Consider the following 19,904-nt stretch of genomic DNA (forward strand, 5'->3'; position numbering starts at 1 on the left):
AGTTGATTCTGCACGTTCTGACAATAGTACCTATGAGTCTGTTCTACATTAAATTGGTACTCAGATTTTATTCGAAGATTTCGGTCGCCGACGATGACTTCTTGGGAGGTTGGAGAAAGATGTCGGATAATCTTAGAGCCACACGTTGAGAAGTTCCAGTAGCCGAACATCGTAATGAAAATTTCACACGTTGAATCGGTCTGACCAAGGCCAATGAGAGTAACGCCGGTAAAATTTGAAGCAAAACAAATTGCACTATTGTTGTACTGTCTACCATCATGTTTCTTCCTGGTGCTTGTGTTCAAAATTTCAAATGCCCTGATTGGTCGTTGGACTTAGAATAATTTAACTTCATGAATATTATTTCTCAAGGAGGAAACAATACATTCTTATTTATCCCAAACTATTACAACTGGCTTCTAGTGCCCGAAGCTTCACTTATATCTCTTTCCTTTGGATTTTATAGTACTCTCCTATGTAAACAGACATACAAAAAATGCAGACCTTTTCGTTAAGATGTTCGTCCAATTGGACTTGATTACCCCTTTTTAATAAGGGAAATCACCAAATTGATGTACTTGGTTCTAGTCTTCGACAAGTGATTCCCAACAATCTCTGCATACCTGCTGAATAAATCATCCATTATATCTTGTCCAATTCCAAAGTGAGATTCCAGCATTGATTCCACCACGGCTCTGATGGTTTTTGCCACTCGCTGTCCGATCAATAGTTTCCCTTGTGCTGTCTGGACGTCACTGACAGCACCTCCATCCCAGTCGATTTCAAAACCTTCAAGGCGATCGATCACGAAAGACCCTACCTTTTGTATCTCCACCTTAATTTCCTCAGCACAGGGAGCATAGTAAGGGGCATTGAAAGAATCAACTTTTGCCTCTTCAATCAGACCCTGGAAAGTCCACCGTCTTAGTTAGTTTGTCAACCTGGAAAGCTCATTCCACTTTCAAGGATTGATTCTAATCCAATCCTTCATGTGATTCTTTCTTTAAGGGGAAAAGATAAGGGAACAATGATGTGAAATTTCGTGTATACCTCTCTAACCAGGCTCATTATTGCTTGGGCTAACAGCTCCCAGTGATGGCAGCTTTCTTCAGTTGTGGGATCAGTGGATCTCCTGCCCATGAAGGAAAGAACCATGCGGCCACCGGGAACCAATTCTTGCGAACGTGACTCTATGAACATTGAAAAGTCATTCTGGAACTGCAATGAGTACGCATTCAGCACGCTTTGAGGGCTGCTTTTTGATATATAGACCTTTCCCTTATTCAAAGGAGCGAGAGCCTTGCTCTCCAGGCCAGGCGGAACCTGTACAAATTCAGCATTCCTTCCTTAGCATACTAAACCTAACGTACATTAGTCATTAATAACAAGAACATTGAGATTATTTCTCTCAACGTGGCTACAAGTTTAACATATTAATTAAGTAGGATAATTTCCCTACTTAATTTCATATCAATATAGAAATTTTTGATAGTGACCTCCATCTGTACTAAAATTTCAATAAAAATTTAAAATATTATCTGAATTCAACTTCGTATCAGATATAATTTTGATATTTATTTTTTGCAAGTTTGATTTATAAATGAAATTCAAAAATTTTATTTTCAAGAGCAGATTTAATTTACTTTTATATATACATAAGATATATAATGACAAATTAATGAGATTTATATGCAAATTAATTCTATGAGAAGTGGGAATAAACTGATTGATGGACAGCCCACCATTTCAATTTCTTATCTAATATTAGATTTGAGATTTTTTTCGATAATGTCGGTATTATCATTTAGTCATAAAGTGTCCTTTCATACGTACATATATAAAGATAAAATTTTAATATTTTTTTAAATAAATATTTTTAAAATTATGAATATATAAAATATATAAATAATATACCGAATTCAAATGCAACATTAGACACGAATAGGTTGCCCACGGTTCCCGTGAATGATTGGCCCACAATTGGATAATGATACGACGGTAGCGATAGTTATTGGACATCAAAGACTACCACCGCCCAGCACAACTACCATTGTCTTCCTTCCCTAAAATTTCTTTAGGTATTTATTTCCTTCTATTATTATTTTTTTTGCAAACTATTTCCTTCTGTTATTACTATTGCTTTGGTCAAAAATCAGCAAGCGTTAAATGATTAATTAAATCTATTAAAATATTTTATGATAAAAAGTAAATAATTAAGTTATTTTTATTATTTAATTAAAAACTTTCGTATTTATAACAAATGTCATTTTTGTTTTGATTATGAAAATAGTATCGATAATATTTTTTAACATAATTTTTGAACAATCGGATGAAAAATATTTCAACAAGCAAAGTATTATTAATTTAACGGATATTGATTTTAACAATAACAATTACACACACTATCATATTTTAAATTTAATTTTAAATAACTTAAAATATTTATTAAGTGATTAGTATTCCATATATATCTTGATTTGATATTATATAGTAATTCCAGTGGATGATATCGCCTGCCTAAAAGTTCCTCAAATTCTCATAATATATATGAAAAAGGAATCAATTCATCTACTACGAGTCTACGATCAAGGTTCTAAATAAAAGGAAGACTATAACAAAAATTTATGGCTGTCACTCAATAACAGTTTAGGTGGTTGTTGAAACGTGAACTCTTTTTCCATCATTTCACACTAACCTGGGAGAGCCAGTGAAGACTGGAAGAAGAGTGCACGAAGTGAAGGCTCTTGCTAGGGAACAATCTGCCATAGAAGGAGCCTGCTACACCAGATATATAGCAGGATCCGCACCCGATGCCCTTCTCTTCTTTCAGTCTGTGGTAGAATGCCGGTAATGACATGAATATGTAATTGAAATCATTGCTGTAGAGATCATTCAGGTACACCCTAAACTCCGGTACCGGGCGGCCGAGACGACGGCTTGTGGTTTGTACCATGTCCATGATCTCGGAGATCACGGATAAGGTGTTGGGTCCTGACGAGCAACCCAAGTCTGCAATTCCCATGCTCTCTAGGACATTGTTGCACGAGATTTCATGTACTGCTTCCTCTATGATTGGCTTCCCGACAGATATGATTTTGCTCTACAAAAATCGAAAGAAAAGGCAAGACATACATTTAAGTAAAAAACCAACCAACATTTAAACGGCAAACAGGTATATGAGATTTCGAAAGGCGAAGACAACCACCTGAACCGTCGAGTTCTTTGCATAACTAGTCTCTCCATTCCCTTTGTTCATGTGAAGTACTTGCATTACTTCCATTATTTCTCTGTCTCGTCCTCTCTTTTGCTCTCTGAGAGTTGTACAGAGAAGGGCAGAACGAAGAGTGGAGGGTATTTCGTGCCCTATTTATGGTCTGATGAGCTTGGTCGGAGGCGAAGCTTAATTATCTCTTGTAAAAGTAATAAATGTGGCTGCGTGGTTGAGGTGCATTCAGTAAAAAGTAATATATATGGTTATAAAAAAAAGATAAATATTGTATTATATATAATTATATTTAGGTACTTATCCGAAGATAAAAAATCGGATTATTGATTATATTCTTACATAATTGGATTTAATTATACTTTCATAAAAATTTAAGATAAAAATTTTAATTTTGATATATTTTATATTAAATTTTAAAATTTTTTATAATATAAATATACAATACTTTTCAATATAACAAATTAAAAAATAATTTTAAAATATAAAAAATTAAGAATATTAAATATCTAAAAAACGAATTTCGATTTTGATACATTTTAAAATTAAAAGATGGACAAGAAAATGGCCATCGTAACCAAACATTAAACGTTTAAATAAAAAAAATACATAAAGCGGGCCCTTCCCTATCTCCAATTCGCCATACTTAGGCATCTGATGCATGATTGATTGATTAAGTCGCTCGTTTGCCTACCTTTTAGTAGCAAATATCTAATCTAGCAAACATTGATTGTAACGATAAGAATGAAGTGCACGTATCACGTTTTATATTTAATTATAAGTAACTTGTGACATTTAATTACGTACTTAGTATTTAATGTATGTGTTAATTTGATATGATAGTAATTTCGGTAGATAATATTGCACATTCAAAGTTCTTCAAAATCCCATAAAATGAAAAAGTCCAATTATAAGATTATAATGAACTAAGTGGCTAAGCTTTTGTTTTTATCTTCATTTTGAAACCACCCGACCCAAGGATCAAGACTATGTACAATGTCTTTACAGTTTTTCTTAGATCTGGTAATTTTGAATACGACAAGATAATATATGGATTAAACAGGTTTTGAGTTTAGTGTTAATGTGTTTCGTGTTTAATATGATAAACACGTTTACTTAATCTTGTTATTGTGTTTAAATGTATATACGTGACACATTTATTAACATATTAAAAATTAATAATTAAAAATTATTTTAATCTTATATAAATAATTTTAAATAATTTTTTAATATTTTTTTTAATTTTATAAAAGATATAATATAATTATACATGCTCAATCTTAATTTTTAACTTTTAGTGATTATTTGATGTTATTATTATTTTTGTTTTATTATAATTATAAATTTTAAATTTCAATAATAAAATTATATTTAATTGTAAATATTTTTATTTAATCGTGTTAAACGTGTTAATTACGTCGTGTTACACGTGTATTAAACGTATATGTGTATGTGTTTCAAATTTAAAATACTAATGTTAAACGTGTTGTATTCGTATTTAACCTTAACGTGTTTCGTATCTAATCGTATCTGACACATTTATGATACGTTAACACGAATTGTCAAGTCTAGCTTTCTTTTAATCTTTCTTATCTACTTTAAGACCACCTTAGCCCACATGAAAAATTAATAATAAATAAATAAATTTATATATATATATATACACACACACGAAATTCATCAAAAGAGATAGGATAAAAATGTCAAATGTAAACACTTTTGTGTACAAAAAAAATCTCAATTTCAAATTTAATTATAATAATATATCATTCTTTTTTTTCTCTTCATTAATTAAATATCTCTTATAGCTTTTCAAAAAGACAAATCATAAATACGATAATTGAAGATAAAATTATAGAGATTTCATGTTAGAATCTTGAGGTGATTAGGTTGAAATTTATAACGACAAGACTGAGAGAGGGTTATTTCTTATTTATATATAATCTAAATTCAATGATTAATTTTTCATTTATGATAAAAAATTAAAATTAAAATTATAAATAACACATTAATATAATCTTTTCATTATGAAATAAACCAAGCCATAGAAACCACAACCACCATTCACTCGGTCTCTTTCAATACATATTGACTTTTGTATTTTGTAAATTTTCTTACTTACATACTTTTCAAAAAAAAAAATATTGGACCAAAACATAATACCAAACCGAAAGTATAGCATGGTCCTCACCAATTCACCATAGTATTAAGCCGAATAGAGACTGTTTATCTTTAGTGTTTCAACCATAAAATTTAGTTTGGTCTCAACAATAACATTAATCCGAATAGAGATTTTTTTATCTTTATTTAATGTCTAATCAATCATAAAATTAAAACACGCAATGTAAAATTATACATATCAAATGAGAAAACATTTCTATTGGTGTCTAGCCGTAGAGGTCACACCGCTTTCACATTTTGTATGGAACATAATCTTTTGTCCTTGCATAGTTCTAAGGGACACTGAAAAATTCAGTGTCCTTGAGACATACACAACTTTCCGCCTGCGTACATGAATTGAATTGTTTTCCACCGCATGTTGAAGAGCACCGACGATTCCTCAGCAACGAATAAGGAGTGGGGATCGAATTCGACCAAACTTGGACCTTGCGAATTACCCTTTCTGCATGAGTGTCATCATGCAGCATTTGCCAGGATATTGCCCCACGCCCATTTTTTCCCCCCCTCAATCAAAACGTTTATTTATTGCGTTGCATGTACAACGAGCTAAAAAGGATCTTACTTCCCTATCGGGAATTTAACATGCTCTAATGCGTATGAGAATCAATTTGCAGTTATTTTTCTCGAGCTTATTTTAAAAAAAATTTATAACGGAACGTGTATATTTGAAAATAACGTATTTATTTTAACAGCCTTCTAACTCAAATAACATAACATAAATTTGTGATTATTATTTTCATCTATTTTTTTAATATTATTATGTTATATATCTACTAATTAGGTAATCAACCTAAATGAATTAATCTAGTTTTGCAGCTGCATATACAGAAGTAAAAGCAAATGACCTCTAACTCCTGCTTAAAATGTAGGGTTTAGTCTCTTTAATTAGCTCCCCTGTTACAAAATGAAATCTATTCTTTTGTTTCTGCAACTACAAGTCAATCTATGGCCCCAGAGATTTGGGCCTCGACAATAGAAAGGTGTCCCATGATTTCAGTTACATTACTTTCCCCCTCCTCCACTTTTAAAGCAAAAAGGAAGAAGTTGACGGTACTAGTAAACTTGACTTATCTTTAAGTTGCTTACAAACTCCTAAAGTCAAATGAAAGTACTTTTTATTTTCTCATTTTCAACATATTTTTTCATGAAAAGAATAGCACCAACTTTCGCTATTTAAATATCTTGGATTGAATTAAACACAAACAATTATTCCAAAAATGTTATTTTTATCAAATTCATCGATCAATTTATTTACAATATAGAGAATATGTTGAATTTTTTGATCATCCAATTGAGTTTCGAGAGATTCGATACGCAAGATAAAATTTTTCAATCTCGAATAAAAAGTTTACGAATTTGACATCCACTCAATCAACCATATTTGATGACATAAAAGGGAATATTGGGTGTTTTTTATTTTCTTTCCCCTTTTGCTTAGCATTTCAACTCCAAAAGTCATGCTCTAAGCTATTAGGAATAAAACGTGCTAATTTTCCCCCTTTGCAGATAAGATTTAAAAGAATAATACTACCTTTTATTTTATTTTGGAATTTCTTTTGTATGTTATTCCTCATCCTAATGCCCAATTATTTGCTGTCAATAATTCTCGTCATTTAAGGCCAATACCTTAGGCTATAAGAATCTTTGTTATCTACCGCTAGTCTCGTGCTTTCGCAAAATATTCTTGCGTAAATTGGGATTTTATGATTCGATTCAATAATACTAATTTATATTTCTTTTTTATTTTATTTCGTAAATCAAAAGTGTTGTTATAATTATTTATTTTTTTAGTCTTCATAATATTTAAAATTTTTTAAAATAAAATAAAATAAGTACAAATATAATAATACTAGTGTTATTGCTTAATCTCGGACTGTCCCCATCCCAATTCACTTCTTAAAAAGGCAATCTATTTTTCCATTTTTGGATCCACCAAAAAGAAAAAAGAGAAAAGGAATTGTCGTTTTATGCATCGACTTTTACAATTCCATGTCGTTCCAGGAATCTCGAATCCAAAGGGGCAAATTGCCAAAATTCTCTCTACTTTTTTAATTATCTGGGGGTAAAATGACACATAAATCCACATCCCCGTTTCCCAATACTTTCAGCAAAAAGCGGCCAATTCTTTTTTATTTTTTAAATTTATTTTATTGAGTCAAACTAAAAGCTGCGCTAATACTGATTGCAGTCTCGCTTTTTTCTATTTCTTCAAAAAAAAAAAAAAAAGGAAGAAGATAGCTCCAACACCCTTTACGTTTTATTAAAATCAAAATTCCGCCTTCTTTTCTGTTCGCAATTTATTTCCGATTTTTCGGCTGTGATTTTCTCGATTATTTAGTGCTTTTACTTTAATCGCATTGTTCTTAGATTTTCCGATCTGGTACAGAATGCATTTTAAGTTTTTTTTTTTTTTACTATTGGATTTTAGCTTTTTGTTTTTATTTTTGATTATGCTTTTTATTGGTGAATGAATCGCAGCCGCCTTAGATAAATGGAGAAAGTGGTTTTAGAGCAAAAGGATGCAGTTGATTGGGTGTATAGAGGGGAAGGAGCTGCTAATCTTGTTCTCGCTTACACTGGATCATCTCCCGCATTTGTAGGTTCCTCCAGCGATTTTTTCTTTTTTTTGAGAATTTTGAATCTATTAAGAAACTGAAAGTGGAGTAGAAAATTGAATTTGTTTTTATTCAATTTCGTTGCTTATTTCTTTTTTTTTTTTTGTTTGGAATTTTATTGATAAAATAATAAGATCGGGAAAGTGATGCGAATACAAAAGTCACCACGGAACGACAAAAATGGAGTGAACGGAAACGGATCTTTAACAACGCAGGAGCAGCTCCTTTGGCGAGAAGATATGGAGCTTACGGCGTCGCCAAACAGAGAGATCGTTGAGCAACTTTACGTTAAGCATGTCATGAGCCCGTTGTTAGGCCCAAAACATGTTGATGCTGGGGTATATAAATATATAAATATCCTGGTTTTATATAATTGCTTATGCTTGAAAGTTAAGGTGGTTGATTTTTGGATTCTTGGTCTTTGAGTTTGGCAGATACGTGTTCGTGTTACTAAGGAATTCCTCGAGTCTGTTGATAACAATGTGATTTGTCAACGGCCCGCTTGGCGCGTGGATTCATCACAGGTTGATGCAAATCGTGATACTGCGCTGATCATATCCGATCACTCAGTCTTTCCAAATGGTAATTTCGCCTTCTCCTGATCTAGTGTGATGTATTTTCCCATGTTGTAGATAGGTGATAGGTCTCTAGCTGCCTTCCAGTCTTATCCTTATAGGAGCGAACATACTAGCAGAACATACTTTCTCTAGGATGTAGGTTGCAAACTGTTTACCTGGTAGTACAGATTTGGAAGTAGCTCTCAGTATATTGTTTATTTGGAAATTTGTATATCTTAAATTACTTTGTGCAAACTGGCCAGTTGAAGCATTGTTGTTCTTAATGTGATTTTGTTGACTAGATTGCTATCTCATACTCATGCAATGTTATTCATGTGTGAAAATCCAGGAGCTGGAAAACAGCTAATAGACGTGTATGTGGTCTTCTGCATTTTTCATTTTCCTAGAACTTATCTCATATGTCAGAATATGAGTAGTTAAATCTAAACAAATATGAACCTAGATTTCCATTGCAAATGATTAAATTAGTTTATGAAATAGCAAAGAATCTGTTGGGTTTTTATATCATTGCACTTTCCTCATTTCAGGTACTCTGAAAGGTGGACCATGTGTAACCGTTGAGATAAAGGTGGATTTCTTTTATGCCTATTTTCCTCAATTTATTTGTGTGATCAACTTATATTTTTGGTGCGTTATACATTTTTGTTTGCTCTACTAAGTTTTACCTTCCTTTCGTTTCCATAAAGTAGCCCAAATGTGGATTTCTCCCAATTTCAAGATTCATAGCTGAAGAAAATGCTCTTAAAAGAATCATAACTAGGTTCAGAATGCACCAAGCACTGAAGTTGCATAAACAAGAGGTAACTTTTGTTTCTTCACATTACTGGGTGTTTGTTGGAGCTAGGTTATTAATTATTCCACATGCAAGGGATGAATGTCTATTCTAGCATCAACCCACCCCTTCCCCCCCCCCCCCACAATATATTACCTAATATGGCCATTTTGTTGATATATATGTTTATTCTCACTTTTTTAATGATTCTGACAGTTTCTAAAAATATTTACTTTACAGATATCAGAATATAGTGAATATAATCCACTGGATCTATTCTCTGGATCCAGAGACAGGATCTGTAAAGCTATCAAAGCACTATATGCCACTCCTCAGAACAATTTCCGTGTATTTTTGAATGGTTCTCGTGTATTTGGGGGCTCAGGTGGTGGCACAGACAACACCACTGTTCTGGTTGGTGAGGCCTTTGAAGATGCACTTAAGAGTGTCATTCAGGCAGATAATGGCCTGCGCACAACAAGTTTTATACAGCTTGTTGCTGACACAGTTTATACTTGTGGAGTATTAGATCAACTTCTTGAAGTTCAGAAGCTTGATGCTTACGACATTGAAGGGGCGATTCATGCTTATTATAACATAATTTCTCAACCTTGTGCGGTTTGTAGAGAATTAAGTAATGACAAATTATCACACCAGTATACCTCCTTGCACTCCATTCCGTTAGATGAAAGCTTGAAGATTGTGAAGGACTATTTGATGGCTGCAACTGCAAAGGACTGCAGTTTGATGATTAGTTTTAGACCAAAGGAAGATGGAGAGTTACAATCAGGGTCCTCTAAAAATTCTGTATATCTAGGATCAACTAACCAGGTTTTTGAGTACAAGGTAAGCTCCTTTGCCATTGTCATAGAGTTTCAGTGTTCATTGTTAGTACTGAAATTATTTAGTATTGTCATAGCATTTGAATGAAATTGCTCAAAATACTTTGTCTGCATGCTTTGGGTTGTTGTTTAAAACTACTTCAATTCAAAATTTTTTGATGGTTTGAAATCAAAATGTTCTCAGGAGCTATTCTAATTTGCTCAATCTTTAAATGAACCTAGAAAAACTATATGGCTCTTTCTTTTACTATATTGAGGAAAAGTTTTTGGGCTGAAATCAAAGTCCTCTGTGGCAAGGTTTCGTCTCTTCCTACATATATATTTTATCTAATTTGCAAATTTCTAGGTGTATTTCATTGATCTGGATTTGAAACCTTTGAAGAAAATGGAGTACTATTACAAATTAGATAAGAAGATAGTTAGCTGCTATTCTCAGAAGGTGAAAACTGAGCATCGAGCAGATAAAGCTGTTAGAATGGATTCCTATGGAAGTGTATCGAGATGAAAGATATGCCTCTGAGACAACTTGTTTATTGAAGATTCTACTGGTAAGTGCAAGTAGTTCTTATATGTTTCCTAAACTGTTGTTGTAAAAGTAAAGGTTGTAAAGTGCAGATGGGTATTGCTCATCTTTAGGCTCAAATTCTTCCTTCACCTCTTTTTGGGGCTTTTGGATTTCCCTTTCTTGGGGAATCTGTTGTCTGTATCTTTTGCTTAAAGATTTATACTACTTAATTTCTTTTTCGTTTCCCTCCTTTTCATGTGGAAACTGAATGATCCTCTACTTTTACAGCAGTTGGATATTCACTGATTTATATCAGATTTACCTATGTGTTAATCCTTTTTCCAATTTGTTGTGCAATGACCAATGTAACATGGACTGCCTTTAAATCAGATAAACCATGTGCATAACTCTGTAACTCGCTATGCAGTTTGTCTTACACTTACCAGAGTTCAGTTACTTGATGATTTACCAAAATCTTTACTCCTATACTTTGTTCTTTCTAGTCTATGACATAAATTCTCTCTGTGTTTTGTAAAGCTATAATATTTCTCAATTCTCAACCCCTTGAAGTAAAATCACCTTCCACTTTTGAGGTATTAAGTTGTCAAGAATCATCTATGCTGAGGCTATGCAAGACCTTTTTTCCATTTGAACTTGAAACGTTTCCTTTGAATTGCTTTTGTATTCAGCTCTTATCGGCTAGTATTGTGGAGAAAGATAATTAATCATGTTCGAGAGAGTTAATGCATTTGAATTCTTGCAATGTTATAAATTTGTAAATTGTAATGCTACCACACATACATTTCTCATCTGGTTTCAGAGGGAGAACTGGTTAAAATCTTCTCACCATTTACTAGTGGGGGCTTAACAGGAGAGAAAGAAAAAATGACAGACCATAAGGGTTTGGGCTAACAGGGAAAATGATGTGTCAACTACTCACTGCCATTATATCTTGAGCCCACGTGCCCAATTAATTCATACAGCTGGATGTTAAATTTACTGTTTCTAGTGGGAACTTTGTTGGTATCTTGTGGTGATGTTGAAGTTATTAGCTGACTTTCTTAAATGTACTCTTGCTTAAAAGCTTATTGAAAAGCAGAATTTTTGTGTGAAAACCTATCTAATCAATTCCCTTCTTTATTTCCTTCTTAAGCCTGATTATTTTGTGTAATGTTTGCATGTGAAGGAATCTAACGTAATAAACTTCTTACAACAACTACTTGAAGATATGAAGGGGACCTTGATTTTCAGATAACATTAATGTTTGTAGTTTTTTTTCTTTAACAAAGTGGTGCATCTTTCTAGACAGCTTGAAGCTCTGTTGTTTTTTAATTTTGAGCTAATCTTCTGTGTGAGGTTAATTACCATGGTCTATGGTCTCCTCGGCCATAAGCCTGTAATCATACAAGCATTTGATTTGAAGATATGAAAGCTCTACGATGTTTTGGGGCCTTGCATATGTGCCAAATTAGTGCAATTCTGTCTCCTGTTCCTTTGAAGTTATTCCCCTTTGTGTAGTTTATATTGGAGTTTTGTAGACCTTTTGTCCAATCAGAGCTGGACAGCTGGAGATGCCAGTTCTAAAGTGCTTGGACCATTGAAGGGGGGTACTCTGAGTTACGAGAGTTATATGTCTGCAACTTCGACATATTTTTGGCTTGCCAGGTATATATGTTCTATACTTCAATGTAATTTGCTATAGGTTCAGATAATTCCAGACTTTGTTATTAGAAAGCCATTTTAATGCTTTGGAGATTGTTTCTTACCTTTCTTTGTCTTTTCGATTCAAGGAAATTCCTAGACTACCCTTTACTCCTGCTTTTAAACTTACTTTGGATGTGTGGACAAGGCAACTCCAAGCCTCAAACTTCTAGTCCACTGCCTGCCTACAACGACCTGTGCTTCTTTTTTTTTGTTTGCCTATGATTATGGGGAATAATTATCTGACATCACAGCCTAAAGTCATTAATGTTTGAGTGGGATAAAACAACTTCCTATTTCAGGTCTCAGTTTTGTTAGCTTAGAAAGTTTAAGCTTTTGCCTTCATTGCTGAATGGCCATCTCTACTATAAAATCAGCTGGTTTTTAGACTGCCAAGAAGGCTTGCTTGAACCATATTGGTCAAGTTCTCTTCCTCTTATAATCTCCTAAGTATTTTATAGTTGAAGGCTTGGGTTAAAAAGGACCTAAATGAGTGGTACAAGTCTTAGTTTTGCCCATTCAGTTTGACCTGCCACTGACGCACACACAAACTCTCTCATCTTCCCAAATGTTACTAATAATAGAAAACCCTGCTAAAGTTGTACTGAAAAACTCTAGGTCCTAGGATTGACAGCCTTGTGCAATCAGAATGCAATGTTCTATCTGGTTACTCTAACAACATCCTCAAATAAAGCATCTGACTGTCTACTCTGTATAAATGATTGTTTGGGCAGCCTACTGGAACTTTTCACAGAATCAATGTCATACATGTATGAGCTACTGCTTGTATGATTTACTTTTAGCATTAGAATAGTTTTCCTTAATGACTAGGAGTTACTTTGTGAGCCAGGAAAAGTGCTACATAGGTATGTTACATTCAAAATTGATTCAAGGTCATTATGAGTGAGAATAATGAAGCCATGTTTTTGTTTCTATGCCTGTGTCACTGTGTGTGTGGTGTTTGGGTGTGTAAAAAATTCACATTTAATGAGCATGATGCCATTGGTAACCCAATCAATAACCTTCTGACTGGCATTTACTTGTCACCAACTAACACTGTCAGTCCATTTAGTTTCCAACCAAACTTCTATCCGAAAGCATAGGAAAAACCGTACTCAAAAACACTTTTAAAATTACATGTAATCAAATGAAGTTGAGAGATGTAGTAACAATTTATACTATATAGCAAGTTTGGGATCCATTACTTTATCCTGGAAAAGCTTGTTCTCATTCAACATTATACAATTGTAGTTAGTGTGTGCTTTATTCAAAACCATGTCAAAGGTTTCCTTTCCCCTGAAACCCACTTAGCTCCCATATAGCTTTATGCTATTTGATGTTTGTTCTGTTATGCATTTAATTTTTGACTCATCATTCTGCTCTGCCATTCTCTCCCTGCACTGACATCCTACAGTACTTTTAGTGCTCACATGACATTGGATTGAATGTCTGTTCTGAGATTAGATAAAATACTGCAGAGTCTGACTCCTTTTTTTCTGGTGCAGAAAACTATCCTGTCAGTGGAGCTCCTCTGCCCAAGGTGCAGGCAGAAGGTAATGAAGGTAATCTCTGACGTTGTCGGGATAACTTCTATTGTCCTCGATCCATCCAAAAATACGGTAACTGTGACAGGTGAAGCTGATCCGGTTAAGATCATTAAGAAGGTCAGGAAATTCCGAAAACATGCATCGATCGTAAGTGTAGCAGCTGCAAAGGATGAGAAGAAGGATGAGAAGAAGGTCGAGAAGAAGGATGACCGGAGAGATCTTGTGGTTTACACCCCAAAGACGTGCCATAAATGTGATGTCTGGTATGTTGTGGGCGATGATCTTTACACTTACTGTTCCATTCTGTAATTAACATCTCCATATTCCACAATTTAGCGTCTGTTGTAAATTTATATTCTAGTTTCATGGATTCCAAGAACCCTAAATTCAGAAGAGGAACTCCATTCCTTTTGCAGCAGCTAAAGATAAGGCACAGTAACTTTTTCCTAGTATACCAGAAACCGTCATTGCTTCCACCAAAATGTCTTCTGCAAATTTTAGAATATTTAAAGTTGCTTGTTTTCTTTTTTTGAATGATCTTTTTCCTTCCTTGGATTTTTGCCAAGGCATGTTGGATGCAAATGGCAATGATTGTTACTGTTTTCAACTGTTTCAAGCAGTTGGTTTTACAATCCCAAAGTCCTGAGTCAATTGCTTTGAAGGCCGGTGAGCCGCTGCAATTACTCTGAAGAAACTACCCATCCTTCTTTGTAGTTGTAGGGTCCCCTGCCATTAAAACGTAGGAGAACCAAAAGACAAAAGAGTGACCTTTATATTATAGGACGTGCGTGAAATGGTGCTGACTAAGGCTGTCCTTTGCAATTTGCATGGGGATGTCATGTCCCGTCCCAAGCAACTTTGTCCTTTTGGACCAACATGTAATAATTAAATGATAATGGCACAATTTTTTTAAAAAAATTTAAATTATTTTAAAATTTTATTTATTTATTTATTATGTTATTTATTTTGAGTCAAATAAGTTATTATGATTAATAGTTGATCAATCAAAATGTTATTTTATCATTTTCTATTATATGACGTTGATGCGATATATTGACATGTCATGTTAATATAACATTATAATATAATCAGGTAATATTTTTCATCATTCACATTAATATCATGTGAATATAAGATAACAAATGATATTTTGACTCGAGATAATTAGTTAATTATTAATCATAATAATCTATTTGACTTGAAAGCACTCGAAGAATAAGATTTGTTTAAAATTTTTTAAATAATTTAGAGATTGCTTCAAATATTATGTTAATGATAATTCACGAAAAATTTAGTTATTAAATAAAATCGACCAAAATTGTTTCTTCATTAATTTTAATTTATCGATAATGGATATAATTTATACATGATAATATATTAAATATACATTTTAAAACATAAAAAGGAATAACACTTTAATAAGAATATTAACAATGATAAAAACATCGAGGTTTAATTAGAGTTAGCACGGATGTGACCAGTGGATCACGATGTTAGGTTCTCTCTATAACCCTAAAATCCTTAAAAAAAATAATAGTAGCAAATTGGACCGGTGGGGCACATGAAATTACATATTCTTCCTTCTCTAAAATTGGGAATAAATTAAATGAAGGGGGTTAGCTAGCTAGGCCAAAACCACAAATGTATCCCGATTGCCGACAATGGATCGGTCACTATACATACAAAATTGAGATGTTGATTTGATAATAGAAAAAAAGAAAGTGTTATAATGATATAATCCATGAAAGCTGTCTATATTTATTGATGAATCAAAATCAATATATGATATCAACATGAAAGCTCATTTGATTCAATTGTCTATTTGTTTTCAAGGAAAAAGACTTTGGAAGGAGATCGTCACATGTTTTAATTTTGTTTCACTTTAGGTGGCTACTAGTGTTGCTTGCATCTATAAAAGAATTTAGTGGGCTTGAATAGTTTAATTACCATTTTCTCTTTTATTTCAGCTGATGTTTTACTACATGAAAAAATTCGAAATTACAGATCGATCCCCACTTGGTACTTCACTTGTATCACGTGTTTAGTTTTATATTATCAATTAAAAACTTGACAATAGAAACAAATAACTTAACAGTAAAAGTGAAATTAATTGAAAATTTTATAAAATAAAATTATGAATAAGACACCAAAGTCCTTTATCCCGGAAACTGTCTAACTACATTTTAAGGAATTTCGATTAAAAAAATTACTTGAAAAAGTTTGATGTTACTGACATGGTCTCAGAGTGTAAAGTTACCCACGGCAGGGCTTTCAAGGTAAATGCTTTGTGGGCCGATTGTTGGGCTACCCAATATATGGGCCTTTGATTTTGTGGGCTCCTTTCAATATCCTGGAAAGGCGGCCAGTTGTGTGACGCTTGGTCCATGACTCCAAAGCCGAGAGAATTCTGGTTCCGAAGCCCGTGTATAATTCAGAAAACCTCCCTAAAACCCTGAGAATACTCTACTAGAAAGAAATAGAGATGTGCGTTTCCATCAAGACAATGCCTTCGTACGAAGCTATTCTCTCATCAGCTGCCTCTCTCACCGCCTCAGCCATTCTCCTACGAACCATTGCCAATGATTTCATCCCAGATTCCATCAAGGATCACTTCTTTTCTCGTCTTCGAAAGATCTCCTCCTCTTTCTCCTCTCACCTCACGGTTGACATTGAAGAGTCTGATGGGCTCACTGCTAACCAAGATCTTCCATGCCGCTAACCTTTACTTGGGTGAGAAGTTGTCATCGTCGAGCCAAAGGGTTAAGGCTAACAAGGCCGAGAAAGAGACAGGATTGCAAGTGACTAACAATAAGAATCAAGAACTGGTTGATGTATACAATGGTGTGAAGTTGAAGTGGGTACTGTTTTCTTCACTGAATTATAAGTCAGTTTCTGACAAGAAGAATACTTCGAGCTGAGTTTCCATAAGAAGCATAGGGAGATGGTGCTGGGTTCATACCTGCCATACATTCTTCACAAAGCAAAAGAGATTAGAGAAGAGAAAAAGTCTCTGAAGCTTCATACAGTTGATTACAATGGTACAGATTATTGGGGTACGATCAATCTTGATCATCCAGCAACTTTTGATATGGCAATGGATCCAGAAGTGAAGAAGGCACTAATAGAAGATCTTGACAGGTTCATAAGAAGGAAGGAGTTTTACAGGAGAGTAGGGAAGGCATGGACGCATGGGTATTTGTTATATGGAACTGGAAAGTCAAGCTTGGTTGCTGCCATGGCTAATCATCTCAAGTTTGACGTTTATAATTTGGATTTAAAGGAAGTTCAGTGCAACTCGGATTTGAGGAGATTATTGATAGGTACAGGTAATCGTTCTATAATAGTCATTGAGAACAATGATAGTTCACTATATTCTGCTGAAGATGACAAGATATATGCATCAATAAAGAAAATTTCTTCTCCTAATTCGTGTTGAATAGTTGATGACATTGATATTAACTTACAGGTTACTCTCTCGGGTCTACTGAACTTCTTGATGGATTGTGGTCAAGTTGTGGAGATGAGCGGATAATAGTGTTCACAACCAATCACAAGGACAGTCTTGATCCAGTGCTGCTCAGACCAGGACGCATGGACATGCATCTCCATATGACTTATTGCACATTTAGCGGTTTCAGGGCACTTGCTTCTAATTATTTGCAAATTCAACATCATCCACTTTTTGAGGAAATCAAGGGGTTGTTAGAGAAGGTTCAGGCAACACCAGCTGCAGTTGCAGGAGAGCTGATGAAGAGTGAAGATCAAGATGTTTCTCTTCAAGGCCTTATCAAATTCCTACATGACAGAGCAAAAGCTGAGATGCTGCAGGAAAGTTAGAACATTGAACAAAGTTTAGGCAAAAGCTGGGATGTTTAAACATTGAACAAAGTTCTGGGGAGTTCCTGCAATTTTCCTTAAGTTAGAAGCCATCATGTCAGAACCATTTTACAGCATCAAACCAATGTCTTGTCATTCAAATTGGGGTATCTAATATGAAAAGTAACAGAATTCATAGCAGCAAAATTGTGTACAAAGTATTGTGCATATATATCAGTACCTCAGGAAAAACAAAGAAAGAAATTTCAATGCTTAAAAAAAAGGGCAGTGAATCTCTTTTCCCTTTACAACCATTCTAAACCCTATGTTCCTTTCTAGCTTCTGATATGCATCACAGATGCAATAATGAATATATGTCTTTCTTCTGCTTTTTGATCCTCAAAATCTGCATTCACAGGACAAGAAAACTTTGTATCAAAAACATTTGTTCACGTTAGAAAAGGAAGAAAAATATCCAGTTGAACAGGGAGAAAACAACAGAACATCCTGCAACATGAAAAGATATCCAAAGATTAAATTGCATCTGCAAACTCCCAACATGGTGATGCTCATTTTCACATTTAAATACCAGCAAGAACAGAAAAGGTAAAATGTAAGGTTAAGAACAGAAGATGCAAAGAACCAAAGTTTCAGACTACCTGGGCAACTGAATTTTGATCTCTCCGGTCAGACCACTTGAGATGATTTCTTGCTGAGTCTCAGGTATATTTAGTCATCATGCCTCTCAAGAATCATCCTTGGCAAGAAAGTAGAGTTTTTTACATCAAAATCGTTAGAATTTAAATCCCCACAAGACTTAACTTCACTAGTTAAAGGAGACAAAGTTGCCGCAGTTCCCACACGAACATAGGTTTTAAAAGAAAACCGGATACCATTTTCTACTAATGGCTTGGATGAGTACCACCGCCGGAAACAAGACAAATCAATAGCTGGAATGAAGGTATCGCATTCAATGCTTGTATCAATTTCAGTAATGTGGATGGCTTCACAACCTGGAGCATTAAGTGTTTCCCTGCAGTATAAAACATCATATATATCCCTTTCATCAATAACCAACGATTTGCAACTGTAACTAAAATCTACCTGAATATCTGGCCACCTCCGATGACAAACACCTTCTCTATTGATAAACAGTAAGGAACCTCTGCTAATAATTGCAAAGCTGATGAGATGCTCCCACATATTACAACATTTTCTCCAGTTGTAATCTTAGAACTCTCGGAACGAGTCAGGACAACGTTTAGGCGACCAGGTAAAGGTCTATACTCAAGTGGAATACTCTCCCAGGTTTTTCTACCCATTACAACAGCGTTCTTCTTCTCAGGATCTGATGTTGTCATTGTAAGCTCCTTGAAGAATTTGAGATCAGAAGGTAATCTCCATGGTAACTTCCCATCTTTTCCAATCCCCATTTCACGAGTTGCAGCCACCACAACTTGGTAACTCCTCAGGGAATCACTCTTAGGCAGACTCCTTAAATTATCACCCGGCATTGAAGAAAATCCATGCATTGCAGACTCGTCGAAACCCCTTAAAAATCGTAATGATGCAGACCCAGAGATAAGATCAGAAACCCCATTTGTATATGTGCGACAACCCAGAAGAACCTGAAAATGAAAGACACCAATAATTTAGATAAATCGAAAGTAAGAACGCTGAGGAAGATAAGTAAGCCATATAACACATATACAAACCTTAGAGAAAAGTATGTTCCTCTGACCATAGATTCGCATCAACATTGAGAAGAACGAGAGACCCAAGATCCGAAATTTTCAAACTTAGAAACAAAAGATCAAAAGAGTTATTACTATGCAGAGATTCAAGAAGTTTAGTTGAACTGGGAACAGTAATAGTTGCTCTGCCTTTTGCCTGGAACGCCGGCGGTCTTGGTGTCAGGTCAAATGTTGTTATTTACCCAAAATGTCACCGACCTCAACTGGATTATTGCGGATTACTTCCTCTCAAGGCTTACGGGTTAAGGGCGTTGGGCTTACCCAACAAAAAGAAAAGGAAAAACCCTTTTCCCTTTTCCTTTTTTTTTTTTTTTTGTGGAAAAATCGTGTACTAATGTATACCCCTTTATTTCAATTTCCAATTACCAGA

At 34.3% G+C, this 19,904-nt stretch overlaps 5 protein-coding genes across 9 annotated transcripts; 3 read left to right on the plus strand and 2 right to left on the minus strand.

The window, feature by feature from the left end:
* Positions 1-335: 335 nt before the first annotated feature.
* On the minus strand, positions 336-3,377 carry LOC18591430 (putative jasmonic acid carboxyl methyltransferase 2). The gene is made up of 4 exons (XM_007017538.3): positions 3,206-3,377; positions 2,696-3,100; positions 1,051-1,323; positions 336-907 (listed from the first exon to the last, which is right to left on the minus strand). The coding sequence occupies exons 1-4, from the start codon at positions 3,278-3,280 to the stop codon at positions 539-541; spliced, it is 1,122 nt and encodes a 373-aa protein (XP_007017600.2). The 5' UTR covers positions 3,281-3,377; the 3' UTR covers positions 336-538.
* A 4,096-nt stretch (positions 3,378-7,473) lies between these two features.
* On the plus strand, positions 7,474-14,167 carry LOC18591431 (inositol-pentakisphosphate 2-kinase-like). 2 transcript variants are annotated; one of them, XR_016028027.1, is made up of 11 exons: positions 7,474-7,784; positions 7,883-8,000; positions 8,154-8,357; positions 8,454-8,601; positions 9,125-9,165; positions 9,287-9,397; positions 9,610-10,215; positions 10,558-10,759; positions 12,235-12,381; positions 13,923-13,979; positions 14,050-14,167. XR_016028027.1 is itself a non-coding variant. In XM_018126166.2 (8 exons), the coding sequence occupies exons 2-8, from the start codon at positions 7,896-7,898 to the stop codon at positions 10,714-10,716; spliced, it is 1,374 nt and encodes a 457-aa protein (XP_017981655.1). In that variant the 5' UTR covers positions 7,478-7,784; positions 7,883-7,895; the 3' UTR covers positions 10,717-10,959. The 2 variants fall into 2 exon arrangements, 1 of the variants encoding a protein (XP_017981655.1); XM_018126166.2 differs by lacking the exons at positions 12,235-12,381; positions 13,923-13,979; positions 14,050-14,167 and having other exon boundaries at positions 7,478-7,784; positions 10,558-10,959.
* Positions 10,639-14,494, plus strand: LOC108663126 (heavy metal-associated isoprenylated plant protein 2). The gene is made up of 2 exons (XM_088809229.1): positions 10,639-10,759; positions 13,923-14,494. The coding sequence occupies exons 1-2, from the start codon at positions 10,697-10,699 to the stop codon at positions 14,271-14,273; spliced, it is 414 nt and encodes a 137-aa protein (XP_088665355.1). The 5' UTR covers positions 10,639-10,696; the 3' UTR covers positions 14,274-14,494.
* Positions 14,495-16,588: 2,094 nt separating this feature from the next.
* LOC18591434 (bifunctional dihydrofolate reductase-thymidylate synthase-like) lies at positions 16,589-19,821 on the minus strand. Of its 4 annotated transcripts, none has more exons than XM_088809338.1 (6): positions 19,496-19,821; positions 18,885-19,408; positions 18,674-18,813; positions 18,440-18,537; positions 17,429-18,186; positions 16,589-16,935 (listed from the first exon to the last, which is right to left on the minus strand). In XM_088809338.1, exons 1-4 carry the CDS (start codon positions 19,538-19,540, stop codon positions 18,533-18,535), a joined length of 714 nt encoding a protein of 237 aa, XP_088665464.1. In that variant the 5' UTR covers positions 19,541-19,821; the 3' UTR covers positions 16,589-16,935; positions 17,429-18,186; positions 18,440-18,532. The 4 variants fall into 4 exon arrangements, with proteins under 4 accessions (XP_088665464.1, XP_088665463.1, XP_017981304.1 ...); XM_088809337.1 differs by having other exon boundaries at positions 17,429-17,759; positions 18,022-18,186; positions 18,440-18,813; positions 19,496-19,810; XM_018125815.2 differs by having other exon boundaries at positions 17,429-17,759; positions 18,440-18,813; positions 19,496-19,812.
* Positions 16,891-17,801, plus strand: LOC18591432 (AAA-ATPase At3g50940-like). Its single transcript, XM_088809339.1, has 2 exons — positions 16,891-17,357; positions 17,429-17,801. The coding sequence occupies exons 1-2, from the start codon at positions 16,906-16,908 to the stop codon at positions 17,799-17,801; spliced, it is 825 nt and encodes a 274-aa protein (XP_088665465.1). The 5' UTR covers positions 16,891-16,905.
* Positions 19,822-19,904: the final 83 nt, after the last annotated feature.

This window comes from Theobroma cacao, chromosome 8 (genome assembly GCF_053813885.1).
Source record: "Theobroma cacao isolate CCN51 chromosome 8, ASM5381388v1, whole genome shotgun sequence".
NCBI lineage: Eukaryota > Viridiplantae > Streptophyta > Magnoliopsida > Malvales > Malvaceae > Theobroma > Theobroma cacao.

What these genes read in the sequence shown, in the direction of transcription:
- LOC18591430 (XM_007017538.3), bottom strand. Translation starts at nt 3,280, where the DNA reads ATGGAAGTAATGCAAGTACTTCACATGAACAAAGGGAATGGAGAGACT. An exon ending in CAAAGAACTCGACGGTTCAG is followed by an intron (nt 3,101 to 3,205) that starts GTGGTTGTCTTC and finishes CGATTTTTGTAG; the next exon opens with AGCAAAATCATATCTGTCGG. An exon ending in GTCTTCACTGGCTCTCCCAG is followed by an intron (nt 1,324 to 2,695) that starts GTTAGTGTGAAA and finishes GAATTTGTACAG; the next exon opens with GTTCCGCCTGGCCTGGAGAG.
- LOC18591432 (XM_088809339.1), top strand. Translation starts at nt 16,906, where the DNA reads ATGGTGCTGGGTTCATACCTGCCATACATTCTTCACAAAGCAAAAGAG. An exon ending in TCTGCTGAAGATGACAAGAT is followed by an intron (nt 17,358 to 17,428) that starts ATATGCATCAAT and finishes ATATTAACTTAC; the next exon opens with AGGTTACTCTCTCGGGTCTA.
- LOC18591431 (XM_018126166.2), top strand. Translation starts at nt 7,896, where the DNA reads ATGGAGAAAGTGGTTTTAGAGCAAAAGGATGCAGTTGATTGGGTGTAT. An exon ending in CAAAACATGTTGATGCTGGG is followed by an intron (nt 8,358 to 8,453) that starts GTATATAAATAT and finishes TGAGTTTGGCAG; the next exon opens with ATACGTGTTCGTGTTACTAA. An exon ending in ACCAGGTTTTTGAGTACAAG is followed by an intron (nt 10,216 to 10,557) that starts GTAAGCTCCTTT and finishes GCAAATTTCTAG; the next exon opens with GTGTATTTCATTGATCTGGA.
- LOC18591434 (XM_018125815.2), bottom strand. Translation starts at nt 19,540, where the DNA reads ATGTTGATGCGAATCTATGGTCAGAGGAACATACTTTTCTCTAAG. An exon ending in GGAACATACTTTTCTCTAAG is followed by an intron (nt 19,409 to 19,495) that starts GTTTGTATATGT and finishes TTTCATTTTCAG; the next exon opens with GTTCTTCTGGGTTGTCGCAC. An exon ending in GGAGGTGGCCAGATATTCAG is followed by an intron (nt 18,814 to 18,884) that starts GTAGATTTTAGT and finishes TTTATACTGCAG; the next exon opens with GGAAACACTTAATGCTCCAG.
- LOC108663126 (XM_088809229.1), top strand. Translation starts at nt 10,697, where the DNA reads ATGGAAGTGTATCGAGATGAAAGATATGCCTCTGAGACAACTTGTTTA. An exon ending in GTTTATTGAAGATTCTACTG is followed by an intron (nt 10,760 to 13,922) that starts GTAAGTGCAAGT and finishes TTTCTGGTGCAG; the next exon opens with AAAACTATCCTGTCAGTGGA.